Below are 19,024 nucleotides of genomic sequence, written 5' to 3' on the forward strand. Positions count from 1 at the left end.
TTTGGAGGGCTCCTGGAATTTGGCCATGAGGGAATAAGCTGGGAGACAAGTGTGGGCAGTGGCAGGAGCCTATATGGTCTACTAGACTGTGATGGAGCCAGAGCAGGTCAAAGCTGCTGTGGAGTCAAGAGGAAAGAGAAAAATATAAACAATCTATAACAATAAACAAGTCTTCTATTATTAAAGAAACCCAACCTATCAACCAACCAACCAACAACCACATGTCATAGTGTCAGACTTTCTCCTTTATTTATTAACATTTGTCAGATGTTCCAGAGCTCTCCCTTGTCTCCTCTCCACCAAATCAGGGGCCCTATGCCCTAGGTCAACAGCCCCTGAGAGCTCACCTAATGAAGAACCCCCCTCTCCCTGCCAGGGGAGGGACAGCCTGGAGCAGGAAGGGCCTGGCTGCATGGGAAGGAGGGCAGATGCGGATCCCTGAGGGATGACTTACTGTCCTGACCATTCCTGAAATGCCCTAGCCCAGGAAGGACATGGAAACACAGCTCTTGTCATTTTTCCTCAGGCCTGAGGAATCCGCCAAGCTGGCTCCTTGCTGTGCTTTCTCATCTAGTTAGGACCACAAATAGGTTGAAGCCGCCGCCAAGTCAAGCTTTTGCTGGCCCTGCTCACCAGCCTAACTATGCAGAGACCTGGTGGCAGCTCCACTCCATGCACATTGTGCTAGCCCTCTCAGCCATGGAAACCGGAAGGTCACTGCCCTGCAAATCTGAGGAGTAAATGAGCACTGGAGGGGGCGTTTCCCCAGGTTACCTTTGGCCTCACCTGGACCCTGCCCAAGTTGACTCATTAAATGAAAGATACTCTGTGCTATAGCCAAACCCTCCCATCATGGCTCCTGGTTTCTCCCTGGCCCCTTTGCCCTGTGGCAGGGAGCCCATGTGCAGGGTCACAGGTTATTCCGCTGGAGTGCTTCACACAGGTTCTGGTTGGTGTCGGGTTCCTCTGTCAGCACCTCCACAGCCTCCCACTCCCCAGATCGGCTTGACCTTTTGATGGCATCCACCACACTCTGCATATACAGCCCATCCTCAAATGAAGCAGCCATGGAGACGGGGGTGTGGTCCCATGTGCGGCGGTCCCCCTGCCCCTGGAAGGACTGGCGCAGGGCCTGCACCATGTAGACCATGCCCTTCAGGTAGAGCAGTGGGACGTCCTGGAGCCCCTGCTCAGGCAGTCCTGCACCCACAGCCAGAGAGTCCCTCAGTAGCAGCTCCTCCTGTGTGGCAGAGTTCTTTTGCCCATAGAGGTCAGCTCCCCGGGCCACAAGGCGTCCCGCAGAGCCCACCACCATGACCTCGTGCACAAAGGCACCTGGCATGTTGAAGTTAAGTGTTACTGTGCTGCACACCCCCCCACCCATGAGCATCTGGAAGAAGCAGAAGTCATCACTGGTGACATGCCGGATGCCACGGATGGCTGCATTCTGCCTCACGAAGGTCTTGAGCAGCCCATGCACCTTCTCAGCTCTCCGGCCAGTCAGGTGGGTCAGCAGGTCCACAATGTAGGTACCCATGGTGTGAAGGCCCCCACCGCCCATGAGCTCGTCGCAGATCCAGCCATAATTGGCGCTGAGCAGACTTCCCGAGTAGATGCGGGCGTCGCAGATCATCACTGCGCCCACATAGTGCTCTGCAATCAGCTGCTTCATGCGCACAAAAGCAGGCAGGAAGCGCAGCACGTTCCCCACCAGGCTCATCAGCTGTGGGTAGTAGCGTGAGGCTGTCACCATCCGAAAGGCATCCACTGAGGTTGCTGCCTTTTCACAAACCACATTTTTCCCAATACCTGAAAATAAAACACAACAGAAAATCTCAAAGTTCCAAGACATTTACACTGGGGGTAAAAACCCCCAACTCACTTCTTGAAGGCAGACAGATTCAGGAAAGCCTCCTATGAGACCAGACGGTAGCCTGGGACAAGAGGAAAGGTGACTCACTTCAGATGAAAACGGTACCCAGTGACTGGGGCTGGAGAAAGAGTATGGGCTGGAGGCAGCAGCGTTAAGTTCTTAAGGGAAAATGAAAGCAGTAGAGGCAGAAGGCGCAAACCAGGAATGGGAAGTAAAAAGAGATGGTATTGATGGTTAATTTTATGTATCAACTGTCCAGGCTACAATGCCCATCAAACATCAGTCTAGATATTGCTAGGAAGGATTTTTTTTTTCAGATGTGATTAACATTTAAACCAGTAGACTTTGAATAAAGCAGATTACCCTCCATAATGTGGGTGGGCCTCACCTAATTAGTTGAAAGCCTTAAGAAAAAAGACAGGTTTCCCAAAGAGGAAGGAATTCTGGCTCCAGATGCAAGTCTACAACATCAACTCTTGCTGAAATTTCCATCCTGTTGCCCCACCTTGCAGATTTCAGACATCAGCTCCTACAATCACATGAGCCAATTCCTTAAAATAAATCTCTATCTCTCTCTTTCTATATATATCCTATTGGTTCTGTTTCTCTGGAGAACACTGTCGAATACAAGTGGGCTGGAGAGGTGGACATGCTTCTTGGACATGCCTATATACTTTTATGTATTTATTAGATCACTAGCTTGAGGCAAGAAAATCTAATCTATATTCCAGGGGATGGGCTTTGCACTCTCAGTTGTAACTGCAGAAAGGGCTCTAAGATTCCCTGCAGATCATTCTCTGAAAACACTGCTCCAACAAAGTTAGTGTAATCAAAAGGCCAGAATGGGGCTGGCCTGGTGGTGCAGGGGTTAAGTTCACACGTTCTGCTTCTCGGCGGCCCGGGGCTCACCAGTTTGGATTCCAGGTGCAGATGTCGCACCGCTTGGCAAGCCATGCTGTGGCAGGCGTCCCATGTATAAAGTAGAGGAAGATGAGCATGGATGTTAGCTCAGGGCCAGTCTTCCTCAGCAAAAAGAGAAGGATTGACAGCAGTTAGCTCAGGGCTAATCTTCTTAAAAAAAAAAAAAAAAAAGACCAGAAAACTAGAGCCAAAAGGGAGTGAAACCATCTTTTCTATCCTCATACCCATTCTGACTACACTGCAGCTAGGAGGCACTCAGAGAGCAAACCAAAGCTAGACAAAGCCCTGAAGAGAGAGAGCTAGAGGACTGAGCAGCTTCTATATGAGTAAAATAAAAAGATGAATACTCCTCCATGTTTTAAGAAGAAAGCTCATGCAGGTACAAGCAGCCATAAGACACCAACACCTGGGGTATTCCTGTGAGCTTGGGGTGGTTCAAGTAGAAGGAAGCCCTATGCTAATACCTTCAATGGAAAACTTTCAAAGCCCAAAAAGCAGTATGGACTAGACACACACAGGTTTATTGGTGATGGAAAGCTGGGGAAAGGTGAAAACATCCAGTTATTCCATTACTCGCTGTACAGACACTGCCCATGGTAGGCTACTCAAACCCCACTACCCCAATTCCCCCCAAGAAGTCATGGGCTTCTTGAGGGAATAAACTCAAGGTCTGGTGAGAATACCGAGCAATTCTCCCTGCAGATGGCAGGATCAGGGAAGGCTTCATAGGGGAGTGACACTGGGTTATCTTAAAGGGAGCAGATGTTCCAGGGAGCATAAGGGAGAAAGGGCATCCAGACAGAGGGAACTACATGTGCAAAGGCACTCAGGTAGGAAAGGGCCAAGAGTTGGAATTCCTGAAGTCCTGGGTACACGCTAGGAAATGGGCTGGAGTGGTTACATAGCACCTATAAGCAATGTGGGAAACTGGACAGATGGTTGGTAGTATCACTCACAAAGATATTCAAGGGGGGGTGGGGGGGGGGGGACGGGGGTGGAATCCAAAACTGAGCTCTTTTTTGATACTCCCCTCCCCAAATCTTCCCCATCTCAGTCAACGGCAACTCCATTCTCCCGGTTTCTCAAGTCAAAATCACTGGAGTCACTTCTCACATCCCACTTTCAATCATCAGTAAATCCTGTTGGCTTAGCCTTCAAACTATATCCAGAATCTAACAAGTTCTCACTACTACCACTGCCACCTTCCTCATCCAAGCTGCCACTCTCTTTTTGCCTGGATTATTGCAACAGTAACTTAACTGGTCTCCCTCAGTCTCTTCTCAACACAGCAGCCAAGGCAATTCTGTTGAAACTTAAGATGGATCACAGCATAACTCTGCTTTGCATAAAACCCTCTCATGGCCTCTCACCTCATTCAGAATAAAAAGCCAAAGTCCTTACAGTGGCCTACCCACAGGACATACATGGTCTGCGCACCACCCCAAAATTTTCTTTTTGATCTCTTTGCCTACTACGGTTCCCACCTTTCCTCACTCTGCTGTAGCCACTGAATGTGAGAAGGGGGCTGTTGTGCACAAGGGCCTGGTGATCATGGAGAGGCAACAACAGCTAAACAGAGGACTGACAGGCAGGGCCAGGCCTCAGTGTCTTGGGCTGGACTACCTTGTGTGCTTTACTCTTCCAGCTAAAGACCATCTTGGACAAGGTGCACAGTTAGGCTTCTCCTCCAATGGCATCCTGGGCTCTACTCTCACACTCCACAGGCACTTCCAGTTGGAGGGGCAGCCTCCAAGCCTGGATGCCCATATCTCCAGGCAACCAGGTCAATACTGTGCCTTTTCTGGGTATGTGCATCTCCAATAACCCTGGTGTTCATCCCCTTGGTCCCCTGAAAGTTTTCTGAGTGCTTTCAGATGGGGCAATGGCTGGGACACAGATAATTTCTGGTAGCCCAATGCAGGTTGCAGCTTCCTCTGATGGACATGGATTCTGATCATACAGGCTCAGGGGGGGAACTCATCTGGCCACCTTGCAGCAGAAACCATGGTAACCATAGGCAGTAACTCTTGCAACAAAAAATAAGAAAACTATACAAATGACTGATGTCCCACATGATGGATAAGCCCCATGACAATTGACTCCCAGGAAGGGCCACTTATTGGTCATGAACTCAAGCTTTGGAGCCAGACATTTCTGTGTTCAAATACTGGTTCTCTCACTTCACTGCTGAATGACCTGGGATATTTCTTCTTCTTTTTTTTTTATTGTAAAGATTGGCACCTGAGCTAATAACTGTTGCCAATCTTTTTTTTCTGCTTTATTTCCCCATATCCCCCGGTACATAGTTGTATATCTTAGTCGCAGGTCCTTCTATTTGTGGCACGTGGGACGCCGCCTCAATGTGGGCTAACGAGCAATGCCATGTCCGCGCCAGGATCCAAACCAGTGAAACCCTGGGCAGCCGCAGAGGAGCACACGACTTAACCACTTGGCCATGGGGCTGGCCCCAAGACCTGGAAATTCCTAAATCTCTCTGGGCGTGGGTTTACTACACTGTAAAATGGGAGTCATATTCACCTGCAGGGTAGAAGAGAAGACTAAGTCAAATGAGGCAATATATGTAAAGTGCCTGGCCCAGTACAACTCTGTCAACGGTACATTTTATTACCATCACCATGGGAGAGACCCAGCAGACATCATAAATACAGAAAAAAATGGCCCACTGTGACTTATATTTTAAGACTCACATGAAAGCTATGTTTTCTAGGCCAATAATTTTGACGTTCAGTATTTTAAAAATTTGATTTTTAAAAAAGAAGTTTTAAAATCAACACGAACATGCATGAGTTTTCTTACTATATGTATTGTTTATCAGGTCTCTCACAGAGATAGGCCCAGCCCAGCCCTTTGGAATCACATTCTGAAAAAGTCCATCAGAGATACTGTGGTACTTTTGGCCAATCCTTCCAAGCTCCTCTCACTTCCTCTCCCCTCCCCAGCTACCCTGACCCTCAAGAACCCCACAAGCATTTGCCATTTGCACATATGGGATTCTCAGACATGAACTCCCAGTGTCATGAACCTCAGTCCTATAGCCAGGAGGAACACGTGGATCAGTAGCCTATGATATAATTCAATCTCTTCACTTTACAAAACTCTTAAATTTCCTGCTCTTCTTTAAATAACAACAAAAGCTTTACAACAGATGCTGGCAGGACAAAAGGAGAATGGTTAGCCAAATGTCACATGACCAGGGAAGGGAGCAGTGTGGATAGGTCAGGGGGCCAAGGCAAGGGGAGAGGCCCTCACACCGGGGTCCAGCAGGAGGGCGCCCTGCAGGGAAAGTAGCCCTGATTGCTATCACTGTCTGCTCTTGGAGAGTCTCCAATGCTTCCCCATACCTGTGGGATTTTAGGATTGGGGACAGAAGAATCACAATACTGGGTGAGAATTTTGCCACTTGGCTGTGGAACGCATATGGCTGACCAGGGAAATAATGAGGAAAATAGGTTCTCAGACACAAATACCCCATCTGAGAGTTGCAGCTCTGGTCAACCCAGAGGTTTCATGCTGTAACTACTCACTGCAGGGGTGGGGGTGAACATTGCAGTGCGGGGTGGAGAGCAGGTAGGCTGGGAGGAAAAGGACTTTTGTGGCCACTGGGAGTTTGGTGGTATTAAAACTAGGATAAGCAATCTCTGCTTCATGCCATGAGAGGTCAGGGAAGGGGGAGAGACCTCCTTTCTTGAGCCCGAACAACAGGAGAGCTTTTGAACTTAGGACTCAGTAGTATTATCAATGAGGGAGCTAAAGCCTATCTTGAGTTAAACAGGTTCCTGTAGGCCAGGTGTACAGGGTCTTCACCTTTAGGAAGACTTGGGTTGCTGTGAAAGACATATTTATGTAAGTTTATCTAGCTTTCTTGCTAGGAAGTCAAAGGAGAAATTAAAGAAACTGAAAACTGCTTTTTGTCTTCAGGGAATGGAGAAAACACGGATGCTAAGTGCTTATTAGTTCAGATTTTCTGGAGTGTGAACAAGTTTCAAGCTGCAAGCCTCTCTCCAGTTCATACTCCCCAGACTACCTAGGAGTGAAGTGCCCTTGAGCACAAGAAGCCCGAGAAGCTGCCTCAGACTACCTCTTTGTTCCCTAGTAACACATCACAGATTGACAGCTCTGGGTCCAGGACACCATTTCCTTATCTAGAGGCCTGGGACTAGATAAATGATTTTAAACAGCAGGGTAGAGAAGCAGCCCAGGAAAACCATCACTATTATGTTTTATAAAATTCAAGGATTCTACCTTTTTTTTTTTTTAACAAAAAATGTTCCGCTATCAGAAAAATAAGTTTGAAAACCACCAGACTGAATCATTCTTGCCCACGGCCCATTCTCTACTCTTTCCTGGATTGCAGGCCCGTATTAGTCCCCAGGCTGAAACAAGCAGACTGGACTTGCATGGGTAGAATTTGTGAATGCCTTCATTCAACCAGTGTGCCAGGCCCTGTGCCAAGCACTGGGGATACAACATCTGGCATGGTTTCTACCTTCAGACAGCTTACAGTTTAGTGAGAGAGACTGCCATTAATCAAATTATCATATAACTACATGTAGAACTAGACTTGTGATAAATCCAGTGAAGACGATATAAACGGTAATAATATAAGAGCATATAGCAGGGGCTTGACCCAGACTGAGGGTCAGAGAAGGCATCCCAAGGGACTGGTGTTCTTGGGATTAAATTATCTGGTCACGTTGCTTGAGGAATGATCTCTTGTTATTTCAAGAACCCATGGGAAAGGGTTGGCAAACTCAGTGTTTTTCTAATGAAGCACACAAGTGCCAAGAACTGGGTACAGAAACTCACCTTTCAGTGACAGATTTAAGAAAACATTCAACTGTGGCAAAGATGCTGGCACACCTCGCACATTGAAAAATATTTTTCTAAACCACTTCTGAACTGAGACATAAAACATATTAGGGTTCCTCTCTCTCTTCTAAGGAATTCATGGGAAAGCTTTAAGAATGAAATCTGAGGTGGAAGGAAAAAAAAAGGTCAAACAAAAGTAGAAAATAAGATGCTATAGAAAGAGTTGTGATACGAGAAGTATACCTCTGGAGGGTAAGTCCAAGAATTAATTTTAGGAAAAAATCAGAATGAGGGCAAGAAACAATCTTTATGGCCTCAGAGATGGGGTAAAAATATAATGATCTAACAAGCTGAGGAAAAAGCAATTTTGCCTATAGCGCTAACACATCGTGAGACATAACCTTAACGTTCCTGGGCCTCAGTTTCTGTTACTGAAAATGAATACATTGGATTGATCAGTGGTTCTCAATCTTGTGCATCAGAATCAGAATCACCCGGAAGGCTTGTTCAAACACAGGTTGCTAGGCCTCCCCCCAGAGATTCAGAAGGTCTGTGATGGGGCCTGAGAGTTTGGATTTATAACAAGTTCCCAGGTGATGCTGATGCTGCTGGTCCAGGGACCTTACTCTGAGAACCTCTGGACTAGACACTCTCTCCACAACCCCTACAGGCCTGACATTTCTCTGATTTTATGCCTATGAATTCCAGAAAAAGAAAACACAGTAATACTGACTGGTATGAAAAGTTTTAGAAGAATCTATGTCATACACGTCCTTATACCTGCAAATCTGTTATCAGTGCTGTATGCCTCACATTATTGCCTCTCAGTTTCTGTGACTTATCTTTTATGATGCGTAGCATAGCACAATGCAAGAAGGATCCTTCACTAAATAGAGGCTTCAGATCATTGCGATAACTTCTCACCGGTTCAAGATGTGGAAGAGCTGATCTAAAATTAGAGTACTTCCACAGCTGTAGAGCTAAGTAATTATGACTTTTTTTCAGCTCTAAAAAGATCAAGAATCTAAAGCTTATATCCTTAATGAAAAAAAGAGACACAGACCCAATAACAGAAAAAAGAAAAAAAAAACGGAGAGACCTATGTGGGAAGAAAAACACAGGAAAAAATGTTCTCATGCCTATATAGAGATTTACACATGGGAATACATGGTCACGTGGAATGGCACTGAAGGTCTTTTGGGATATTGACTCTCAGGACTTTTATTTATTTTTTTTGAGGAAGATTAGCCCTGAGCTAACTACTGCCAATCCTCCGCTTTTTGCTGAGGAAGATTGGCCCTGAGCTAACATCCATGCCCATCTTCCTCTACTTATACGTGGGATGCCTACCACAGCATGGCTTTTGCCAAGTGGTGCCAGGTCTGCACCCGGGATCTGAACCAGCGAACCCTGGGCCACTGAGAAGCAGAACGTGTGAACTTAACCACTATGCCACCGGGCTGGCCCAATGAGGACTTTTATTTTTATTTATTTATTTTTGCTGAGGAAGATTGGCCCTGAGCTAACATCTGTTGCCAATCTTCCTCTTTTTGTATGTGAGCTGCTGCAACAGCATGGCCACTGACAGACAAGTGGAGTAGGTCCATGCCCAGGAAGTGAACCCAGGTCACTAAAGCAGAGTGCACCGAACTTAACCACTAGGCCACTGGGGCTGGCCCTGAGGACTTTTAAAAACCTTGCATTTTTGCAATTATCATTTCATGTGCCTGTCCTGTTCCTCATCTAAACTGTGTACAAGAATCAGACACTGTCAGAGCTTTACAGTGGAAAGAATGGGTCCCGCTTTCAAGGTATTAATTTAAACATGTTCCACTAACCCACAGAAAAGTTTTTCACATCTGAGATGACTTTGAATGGTTAGTTTCATTTCTAGGCTACATTCAACTCAGTCAACCTTTTCCTAATGAATATCCAGAGGAGAATCCTATTTACTTTTAAAATGAATTTACCTTAAATAAACCTGCTCTTCCACTTGGGACAACAGGAAAACCTGGCTTTCCCTTGTAATGTGATGCCACTGTCTTTCTTGCAGCACTTGGAGGCAGTCATATATCATGCTGGAAAGGCTGGATGATATCTCCATTTCACGGGGGCCCATAGAGGTTGAGAGGGACAGAAATAGGACTAGAAGTGGGGTCGGATGTCAAGGTCAGTTTGGTGCTCTGCTTACAGCAATTCATGCACTCATGCTTAGTCCTTTGGGAAAACTGGAGGAGCTTTCCTGGCTTCTTCCATATGTGCTAAAGTCAAGCCAGAATTCTGACACAAAAAAAGTGAGAGCACACAGGGAATGAACTTTATGGTCACAACAGGCTCAGTGACTCCATTGGGGCCCGAGTGGGCAGTGCCTAAGGGCAGGTCCAGCTGACAGGAGCTCTTCCAGCCCCACCAACTGGGCCCTGGGATCATGTACCTGCAAGAACAGATCAAGGACCCTCATTCACACCCTCCTCCTCCTAACAACAGAGATGCGGAGAGAAGGCTGACACCCCTGCTTCACTGAGGGTGGGGACACAAGATCCCAGAAGCCTCTGTTCATCCCTGTCCTTCCTGTTTATATTAAATGGCCCAAAATGTAGCGTTTTCCTGTCCCAGGAACCAGAAAACAGCAGGTTTATGGCCAAAGAACTCTGAGGTTTCCTCTATGTTTCTACACGGCTTGGAAATGGTCTCTAGCAGAGAATTTAACATTCAAGAAGACCGAGAGCCTCTAAAACTCTGCCTCTGGACACACCTGGCCTCACTAACCTGCATTCATGCCACAAGAGATGGCAAGAAGTCAAGTGACAATGGTAGCTTGATTCCCCTTGAAACTAGCCCTCTGTTAAAGTGTCAGCTTAGGTCTACTTAGTTCTAAACTCAATCTAGGAGCCATTATCTGCCCTCCTAAGAATCCAGGGCCAATGAATAATAGCTCCAATGTCACACATGCTCAGAGAGAGCTCTCTGGAAAAGACAAACCATCTATAATTTTTTGGCTAAAACTTACATGCCCCAAATCAACAATCAGATAGACTCACATTCTTGCTCACTTCAACGAACATTTATCCTTCCCAACCCATTAGGCCAGAGGTGACAGACATCCTCTCATCCTCTGAACCAGGGAGAGACAAGTAGCAGATCTCCACCATGATAGTGGCCAGGAGTGATGGTCAGCTTCATGGTATATCAGTTCCTGGACCCAGAGATCTCTCGCTGCATCAGAGAGACACTTGGTTCCTATCACCTTACATAAAACAATTACTCTGTCAATTAATTACATGATACCTGAATTGTTACTTAAGTCTTTTCTCATTTACCTTGTAGTGTGTGTTATTTCTAGTCTCTTCAATGGGGCTGTGAAAGCAGGGAGAGCTCTGATCCAACCCTCCTTTGAATGTCCAGAATGACATCAGGACAGTGTCTAGCAAACAGGAGGCATTACAAAAAATAATTGCTGGATGAATGTTTACTGGTTTTACTTCCTATTAAATTTAGATTCTGATTTATATAAGACAAAGAGAAGAATTTACCTACAGTTGCCAGGAAAGAGAAGCCCAACAGGAACTGAAGGAGAATAGCTCAACAAACCAGGCCTACCAGGGGTAGGAGGTTGCTGAGCCAACTGCTTCCCAAGGGAGCAGAGATGTGAGCAGGCTGTCCCGTGGATCCTGTCAGGGAAGCCTAGGACGGTCAGAGAGCCTTCCTACCCTCTGGCATACAAGATCTCAAAGTTTGGCAGGAAGGGTGTGCACTCAATCTAATCAAGGACTGACAAAACATGGAAAATGGTAGGCTGTGACACACCCTCCTCTCCTTCCTGTGGTGCTGCACGCCACAAAAATGGAAGAACAAATGCATCAATCACAACTAATTTCCCAGTGCCCAGGTCTTTGAAACTCTGACTTCACAGAGGCAAACTTTACATTGCCTGAAACGTAATAATCTCCAGCCCCAGTGACAGGCCAACTCTTAAGGTATTTGTCTAATTTTTGCTCAGGGATTTACTTATGGGAAGTGGTGAAGGCTGCATCTTTCCCAGCCACTGGAGCACTTCCTCTGACAGCTGTAAGACCCCCTCAATGTGCCCTCCCCAGCACTGCTCCAGGAGTAAGTGCTATCCCAGAGTACTACTACCTGCAGGCCCAAGTGCAAGAAGGACCACCCAGAGGGAGATACAATCTGCCCTTGCTATGGCCTGACTGTCCGTACCTAGAGCCTTCACAGATATTTGCCGGGTGAGTGGAGGGGGGATGTTGATGCACACCAGATCCACATCTTGATGCAGCAAGACGTCATCAGTCCGACTGGTGTAGAAGGTGATGTTCATCTCCTCAGCAAGCTGCTTCGCCTCCTCCTCAGTCTTCCCCCACAGGGCCTCCACAGTGAACCCTTCTGCCCTCAGCAGCGGGACCAGAACCCGGGCGGAGCTGCCGGTCCCAAACACGCCCACTCCTGGGAGCATCTTCATGCCAACTTCTCTGTTCACCAACTCATCTCCTCACAAGAGCCTCCAGCATGAACACGAGCTTCCCACAGTCCTGGTCAAACATGGCTCCTGGAACAGCAAAGCAGCACCCTGGTCATTAGTGAAGGGCACACTCTGCTAAGGCTACTTTCTGGGCAACGAGTTCTCTGCCACAAAAGCACAAACGACTTAGTGCTCCATAAAAAGCTGCAGAAGCTTCTTGCATGGAGACTTCAGAATATTAGCAATATGCATCTACTGGAAGGAGGAAAAATGAAAAGACGAGTAAAGTTGCGTTCAAATCTTTGTTCTGTTACTTAATTTTCTGCGTGACTCTGATCAAATCACTTAACCTTTAGGACCTTACCTGTAAAAGTTCATGATTCTCTGATATTACATTACAGAAAGAAAAAGAAGAGTGGGAAACAAAACCCAGGAAAAGACGAAAGAGAACTACCTAGGCGCTACACAGATTATAATTTAAAAGCTAATGACAGCAAGCATAGGAAAATGTTCACTAGAAAAAAAAAATATCAAAAAAAATTTTTCAGGGCCGGCCCGGTGGCACAGCAGTTAAGTGTGCATGTTCCACTTTGGTGGTCCAAGGGTTCACCGGTTCAGATCCCGGGGCAAGCCATGCTGTGGTAGGCATCTCACATATAAAGTAGAGGAAGATAGGCATGGATGTTAGCTCAGGGCTGATGTGCCTCAAAATAAATAAACAAATAAATAAGATGGAAACAAAAGTATTCAACTAAAAAATAAGCATGAATTTTAAAAAAAGTTTTTCAACTACCAAACCAGAAACAACAAGAAGGATGTTTAAAATTATATTTTTTCTATAAAGATATTCAAGCCAACATTGACTATGATTGTGAAAAACTGGGAAACAATCCAGATGTTCAATAATAGTAATAGGTTACATAAATAACACTATGGAGCCACTGAAAACCAAGAGGTAGAAGGCCCTCAATGACCTGAAACACACTGCCATATATTCATTAAAAAGGGGGAAAACAAAACAATATGTGAAGTATGACATCAACTTTGTTAAAAAAAAAGTGCAAAAGTATATATGTATAAGAATATACAAGGATTTCTATAATATATCTATAAACATATTTCACATATAACAGTAGAAGGACCAGAATATCCCTGAATTTATAAATTTTTTTTTTTTTTTAAGATTTTATTTTTCCTTTTTCTCCCCAAAGCCCCCCGGTACATAGTTGTATATTCTTCGTTGTGGGTCCTTCCAGTTGTGGCACGTGGGACGCTGCCTCAGCATGGTTTGATGAGCAGCACCATGTCCGCGCCCAGGATTCGAACCAACAAAACACTGGGCCGCCTGCAGCGGAGTGCGCGAACTTAACCACTCGGCCACGGGGCCAGCCTCAGAATATCCCTGAATTTAATAATGGTTACTCCCATTGATGGGATTATGATTTCTGTTTTTTGGACTTTGCCAAATTTTCTACAATGAATATGTCTTACTTATTGTGGAGGTTTCCCTTCTGATAAAATGAAATTAAAACCAAACCAAAGCAAAGTCTGTTTGGAAACGAAGAGAGGTTTAGCTGTGCTCAGAGTACCAGGTTTCCCCATATGGCACCCTCTCAGCTAAACCAGTGGTCCCCACTCTGGCTGCGTATTAGGGTCACTGGTGACCCCAGTCCCACTGAATCAGACTGGGGGATGAGGCTGTGTCATCATCATTTTCTTTCTTTTTTTTTTTGGTTTTTATTTTTTTTGTGGTAAAATACACATAAAATATACCATCTCAACCATTTGTAAGTGTACAGTTCAGTGGTATTAAGTACATGCATATTGTTGTGCAACCATCACCACTATCCAACTCTAAAACTCTTTCCATCTTGCAAAACTGAAACTCTGTACCCATTAGACAATAACTCCTCATTTCAACCCCTCTCCCCCAGCCCCTGTCAACAACCATTTTATTTTCTGTCTCTATGAATCTCTATTTCATTCCCCAACTGTGAACACTAGGGATATATATCTCTTCACTCCCCATCCATGACATCCTCCTACATTTTTGGTTATTTCTGGGTCCCACTTTCTGAGTACTCACTTATATGAGTATCTCACATAAAGTGAAACCATCCAGTAATTGTTTTTTTTGTGATGGGATTATTTCACTTAGCAAGTCCTCAAGGTTCATCCATGTTGTAGCATGTCAGAATTTCCTCTGTTTTTAAGGTTGAATAATATTCCATAGCATGTATACACCATATTTTGTTTCTCCATTCATCTGTCCATGGACATTTGGGTTATTTTCATGTTTTAGCTACTGTGACTAACGCTGCTATGAACATGTGTGTACAAATATCTCTGAGACGCTGCTTTCAATTCTTTTGGGTATATACCCAGAAGTAAAAGTGCTGGCTCATACGGTAATTCTATTTTTAATTTTTTTAGGAACTGTTATACTGTTTTCCACAGGGGCTGTACCACTTTAGACAATTTTTTTTTTTTAAGATTGGCACCTGAGCTAACATCTGTTGCCAATCTTCTTCTTTTTTCCCTTCTTCTTCTTCTCCCCAAAGTCCCCCAGTACATAGTTGCATTTCCTAGTTGCGAGTGCCTCAGGTTGTGCTATGTGGGATGCTCGCCTCAGCATGGTTTGATGAGTAGTGCCATGTCCGCGCCCAGGATCCAAACCTGCAAAATCCCTGGGCCGCCAAAGTGGAGCACGCAAACTTAACCACTTGGCCATGGGGCTGGCCCCCTATTTTAAATAATTTTATAAACACTTTACAGTCACTTAGTCTAGCAATTATCTTAAAAAATCTGACTACTTCTGATCTTGGTCACTGCAAATCACAAGTTTTAAAAAGTTTTATCCAAACGTATGATTTTGCTGTTCTACTTTTATCCACATAACATTGCTTCACTTGCATCTCCTCACATATCACAGTCAACCTATTTGTCAGTTTAATGGAGACATGGCATTTCTTTTGTAAATGCATCATAATTAACTCTTTTATTCCCCAACTGTGAGCACTAGGGATATATATATATATCTCCCTTCACTCCCCATCCATGACATCCTCCTACATTTTTTGTCATTTCTGAGTGCCACTTTCAGGCTCCCTTGGCTCTTGCCCCCAGCTCCTTCAACACTAAGGTCTCTTGAGGTTCTGCCAGGGGTGCCCTCTTCTCTTCTTGCTTCACATGCTCTCTTTACTACTCATGTCCAGGGCTTTAATTTGTATACTGGTGACTTCCAAATCGGCAGCACAAGCCCAGCTTTCTCTCCAGAGCTTCACACCCATATATTCTACTCTCGAATATACAGTGATGTTCTTCAAGCTCCGCAAAACCCACATGACCAAATCGGAACAGAAGCAGTAAAGCGAGATGGTGAGAGCACATGAAGTGAAGGCATCAGAGATATGTGGGTTCAAATCCTGGCTTCACCACTTCTTAGCTGAGTGCAGTTTTCTTCACAGGGAAAACAGCTGTAATGCTATTTAGCTCTCGGAGTCTTTTGAAGATTAAAGGAGGTCCAGTTTTATGTGCCTAGCAAGTGTCTGGTATATAGTCAGCATTTAATAATTATCATAAACCCTCTCTCAAACATTTTCTTCCTATATTCTCTGTCTCATGGAATGTCACTAGCATCAACTCAGTTCCCCAACCCAGAAAGCTGGCCAGCAAGCTCAACTTTTCTATTCCTTTACCTCTACAGGTAACTCGTCAAGTCTTGTTGATCCTACCCTCTTGTTATTTGTCTCTCTCTTTTTTTAAAGATTTTATTTTTTCCTTTTTCTCCCCAAAGCCCCCTGGTACATAGTTGTATATTCTTCGTTGTGGGTCCTTCTAGTTGTGGCATGTGGGACGCTGCCTCAGCTTGGTTTGATGAGCAGTGCCATGTCCACGCCCAGGATTCGAACCAACGAAACACTGGGCCGCCTGCAGCGGAGTACGCGAACTTAACTGCTCGGCCATGGGGCCAGACCCTGTCTCTCTTTTTTTAAAGATTGGCCCTGAGCTAATACCTGCTGCCAATCTTTTTTTTTTTTTTCCTTCTTCTCCTCAAAGCCCCCCAGTACATAGTTGTATATTCTAGTTCTAGGTCCTTCTGGCTTTGCTATGTGGAATGCCGCCTCAGCATGGTTTGACAAGTGGTACTAAGTCTGCACCCAGGATATGAACCAGAGACACCCTGGGCCTCCAAAGTGGAGCGTGTGCACTTAACCACTCTGCCATGGGGCTGGTCCCTCGTTACCTCTTAAATCCAATCCTTCTTCGCCATTCCTTTTGCCATCGCTCTAGTCTAGCCCCCAGCACCATGCACCTGGATAATTGCAACAACATTCTACTTATATCTCTGGTTTCCATCTTTTCCTTCCATCATCCATTCCTCAAATTGCAAAGAGATCTTTCTAAAATGCAAATGGAATCACATCACTCCTTTCCTTTTTAAACCCTTCAGTGACTTCCCATTGGACTCACTACGAAGTCCAGATTCTTTAGTATGACTTTCAAGGCCCTGCATGATTCAGAAATCTCAAGACAGGTCTAGTTTTTTGCAGGGTTACTTTCAACGGTTATCTCCAAGAGAGATGAGTTTCAAAACACAAACTAAGATAACCCAGTAAGAAGAATGCTCTGTGAAATTATTAGCTATAAACCAGTTAAAAGTTGGGGACAATTACTCAAAATGATGACAACAGCTTCAGAGTAACTGATGATGAGCATTTATTCTTTCCTGGAGAACTGTTTCTTGAGACCCTTTTACATTATATTAACACCATATCATCTCACAAAAATCTGTACATGAATGTTCACAGAATTATCGTAATAGCCAAAAAGTGGAAACAATCCAAATGTCCATCAACTGCTAAACAAGTAAACAATACAATATAGTATTCTCCAGCCACAAAAACTAATGAAGTATTTGATGCAAGCTACAACAAGGATGAACCTTGAAAATACTATGCTAAGTGAAAGAAGCTAGTCACAGAAGGCTTATATTGGATGAGTCCGTTTATATAAAAGGTTCATAATAGGCAAATCCACAGACACAGAAAGTACATTAGTGGCGGGGATGGGGGGAGGGAGGAATTGGGAGGTACAGGGGTCCAACTTTATTCTTCTGCATGTGGTTATTCAGTTGTTCCAGCACCACTTGTTGAAGAGACTATTCTTTCCCCTAGAATGACCTTAGCACCTGTGCTGAAAATCAGTTGATCATAAACGTATGTGTTTATTTATGGACTATCAATTTTATTCCATTGATCTATAACTATCCTTATGCCAATACCACCCTGTCTTGATTACTTTAGCTTTATACTAAGTACTGAAATCAGTGAGTTTTCCAACTTTGTTCTTTTTAAATATTTTGGCTATTATGGGTCCCTTGCATTTTACTATGAATTTTAGAATCAGTTTGTCAATCTGGGATTTTTTTTTTTTTGGAAGATTAGCCCTGAACTAACATCTGCCACCAATCCTCCTCTTTTTGTTGAAGAAGACTGGCCCTGAGCTAACATCCGTGCCCATCTTCCGCTGCTTTATATGTGGGATGTCTACCACAGCATGGCTTGCCAAGCAGTGCCATGTCCGCACCTGGGATCTGAACCGGTGAACCCCAGGCCACCAAAGCAGAACATGTGAACTTAACTGGTGCACCATTGGGCTGGCCCCTCAATCTGGGATTTTGACAGAGATTGCTCTGAGTTGGTAGATCAATTTGGGGAATACTGTCATCTTAACAATATTAAGTTTTCTGATGCATGAACATGGGATATCTTGCCATTTATTTAGGTTGTCTTTAATTTCTTTCAACGTTTTATAGTTTCCAGAGTACAAGTTACACGCTTTTTGTTACACTTATTTCTAAGTATTTTATTTTGTTTGATGCTATTGTAAATGGAATTATTTTCTTAATTTTATTTTCATATCCAGCATCTCTTTTGCTTCTACTGTAAATACAAGTGTACTGTGCAAAGTACATCTCTGTGTTAGAGGATGGCTTACCAGTATAGCCCAATACAGCATCCTGTACGGCTGGACCCTATCTGAAGGACAGCTGTGCCTTTGTGAACCACTGAAATAAGCATAACTTGGGCTGCCTTAGCTCCAGACCCTTGTCAGTTTCCTGCCTTCCTGTATCTACTCTCTGGGGCTGTGGAACTTGGCATGCACCCTGCACTCTATCATTAGGTGTTATCTTAAACATCTTTCTTTCTGATGATGATGAATGATGCCTGTGGCCTTTCAGCCACTTCTCTTTCCTCTTTGCTGATAATTCTTCTGCCCTTACACACGTCCCTTCTGGTTGGAAAACAGATCAGTCACATAGTATCTTCTATAATTTTCATGTCCTGGACTCGCTTCAGCTATTTTGGTCACTTTCTGCATTTACAGGGTATTTTTTTGGTTACCTACAGGTCACGGATATTCTGGGTGCTTGAGAGAGTCAAATTTGTAGCATTAGATAAGATTCTTCTTAAGTTTTGTGGGTTATTAATTACGAACAGCTATAATGGCCAAGGAGTGAGATACAGCCGCCATAAGCAAGGATGTCCATGTCCTCTCTAAATTCATGCCCAGGGCACACTTCCTCCTCTCTGGCACCTCATTCCTTCACGCTCTAGTTCTATTTGGGTGTATGTGTGCATCAGTAACTTAACACAACAGAATGGGTTAAAAGAAATTTTAATAACCTGTTTTACTGACACTGACTCAAAGGGCAGCTTCATCAACACCCATAAAGGGGCATGAGCTGGCCTCTGAGGAAGCCAGATGGCATGAAGCTAGGCAGGCTTGATGACTAGGTATTTCCTACTCAAGTGGGCAGAACTGGTTTTCCTCATTTATTTCAGTGACTATCCCATCTCACCCCCAAAATTTCCCTACTCCTTGCCCCTAACATCCCTGTACACACCTTTCACATGCCTCCAAAG

At 44.6% G+C, this 19,024-nt stretch overlaps 1 protein-coding gene across 7 annotated transcripts in view; it reads right to left on the reverse strand.

Annotated features, from left to right (window-relative positions):
• Positions 1-227: 227 nt before the first annotated feature.
• The window catches only part of GFOD2 (Gfo/Idh/MocA-like oxidoreductase domain containing 2), a 40,721-nt gene continuing 21,924 nt past the window's right edge, over positions 228-19,024 (reverse strand). For 3 of the 7 annotated variants that reach the window (XM_001915947.6, XM_005608339.4, XM_005608338.4), the window contains exons 2-3: positions 11,837-12,182; positions 228-1,809 (exon numbers count right to left, since the gene is read on the reverse strand). In XM_001915947.6, coding sequence (XP_001915982.2) covers positions 911-1,809; positions 11,837-12,095 — 1,158 coding nt within the window. In that variant the 5' untranslated portion in view covers positions 12,096-12,182 and the 3' untranslated portion in view covers positions 228-910. The remainder of the gene's footprint in view (positions 1,810-11,836; positions 12,183-19,024) is intronic. The other 4 variants (XM_070263039.1, XM_070263040.1, XM_070263041.1 and 1 more) reach the window with 2 other exon arrangements.

This window comes from Equus caballus, chromosome 3 (assembly GCF_041296265.1).
Source record: "Equus caballus isolate H_3958 breed thoroughbred chromosome 3, TB-T2T, whole genome shotgun sequence".
Classification (NCBI taxonomy): Eukaryota; Metazoa; Chordata; class Mammalia; order Perissodactyla; family Equidae; genus Equus; species Equus caballus.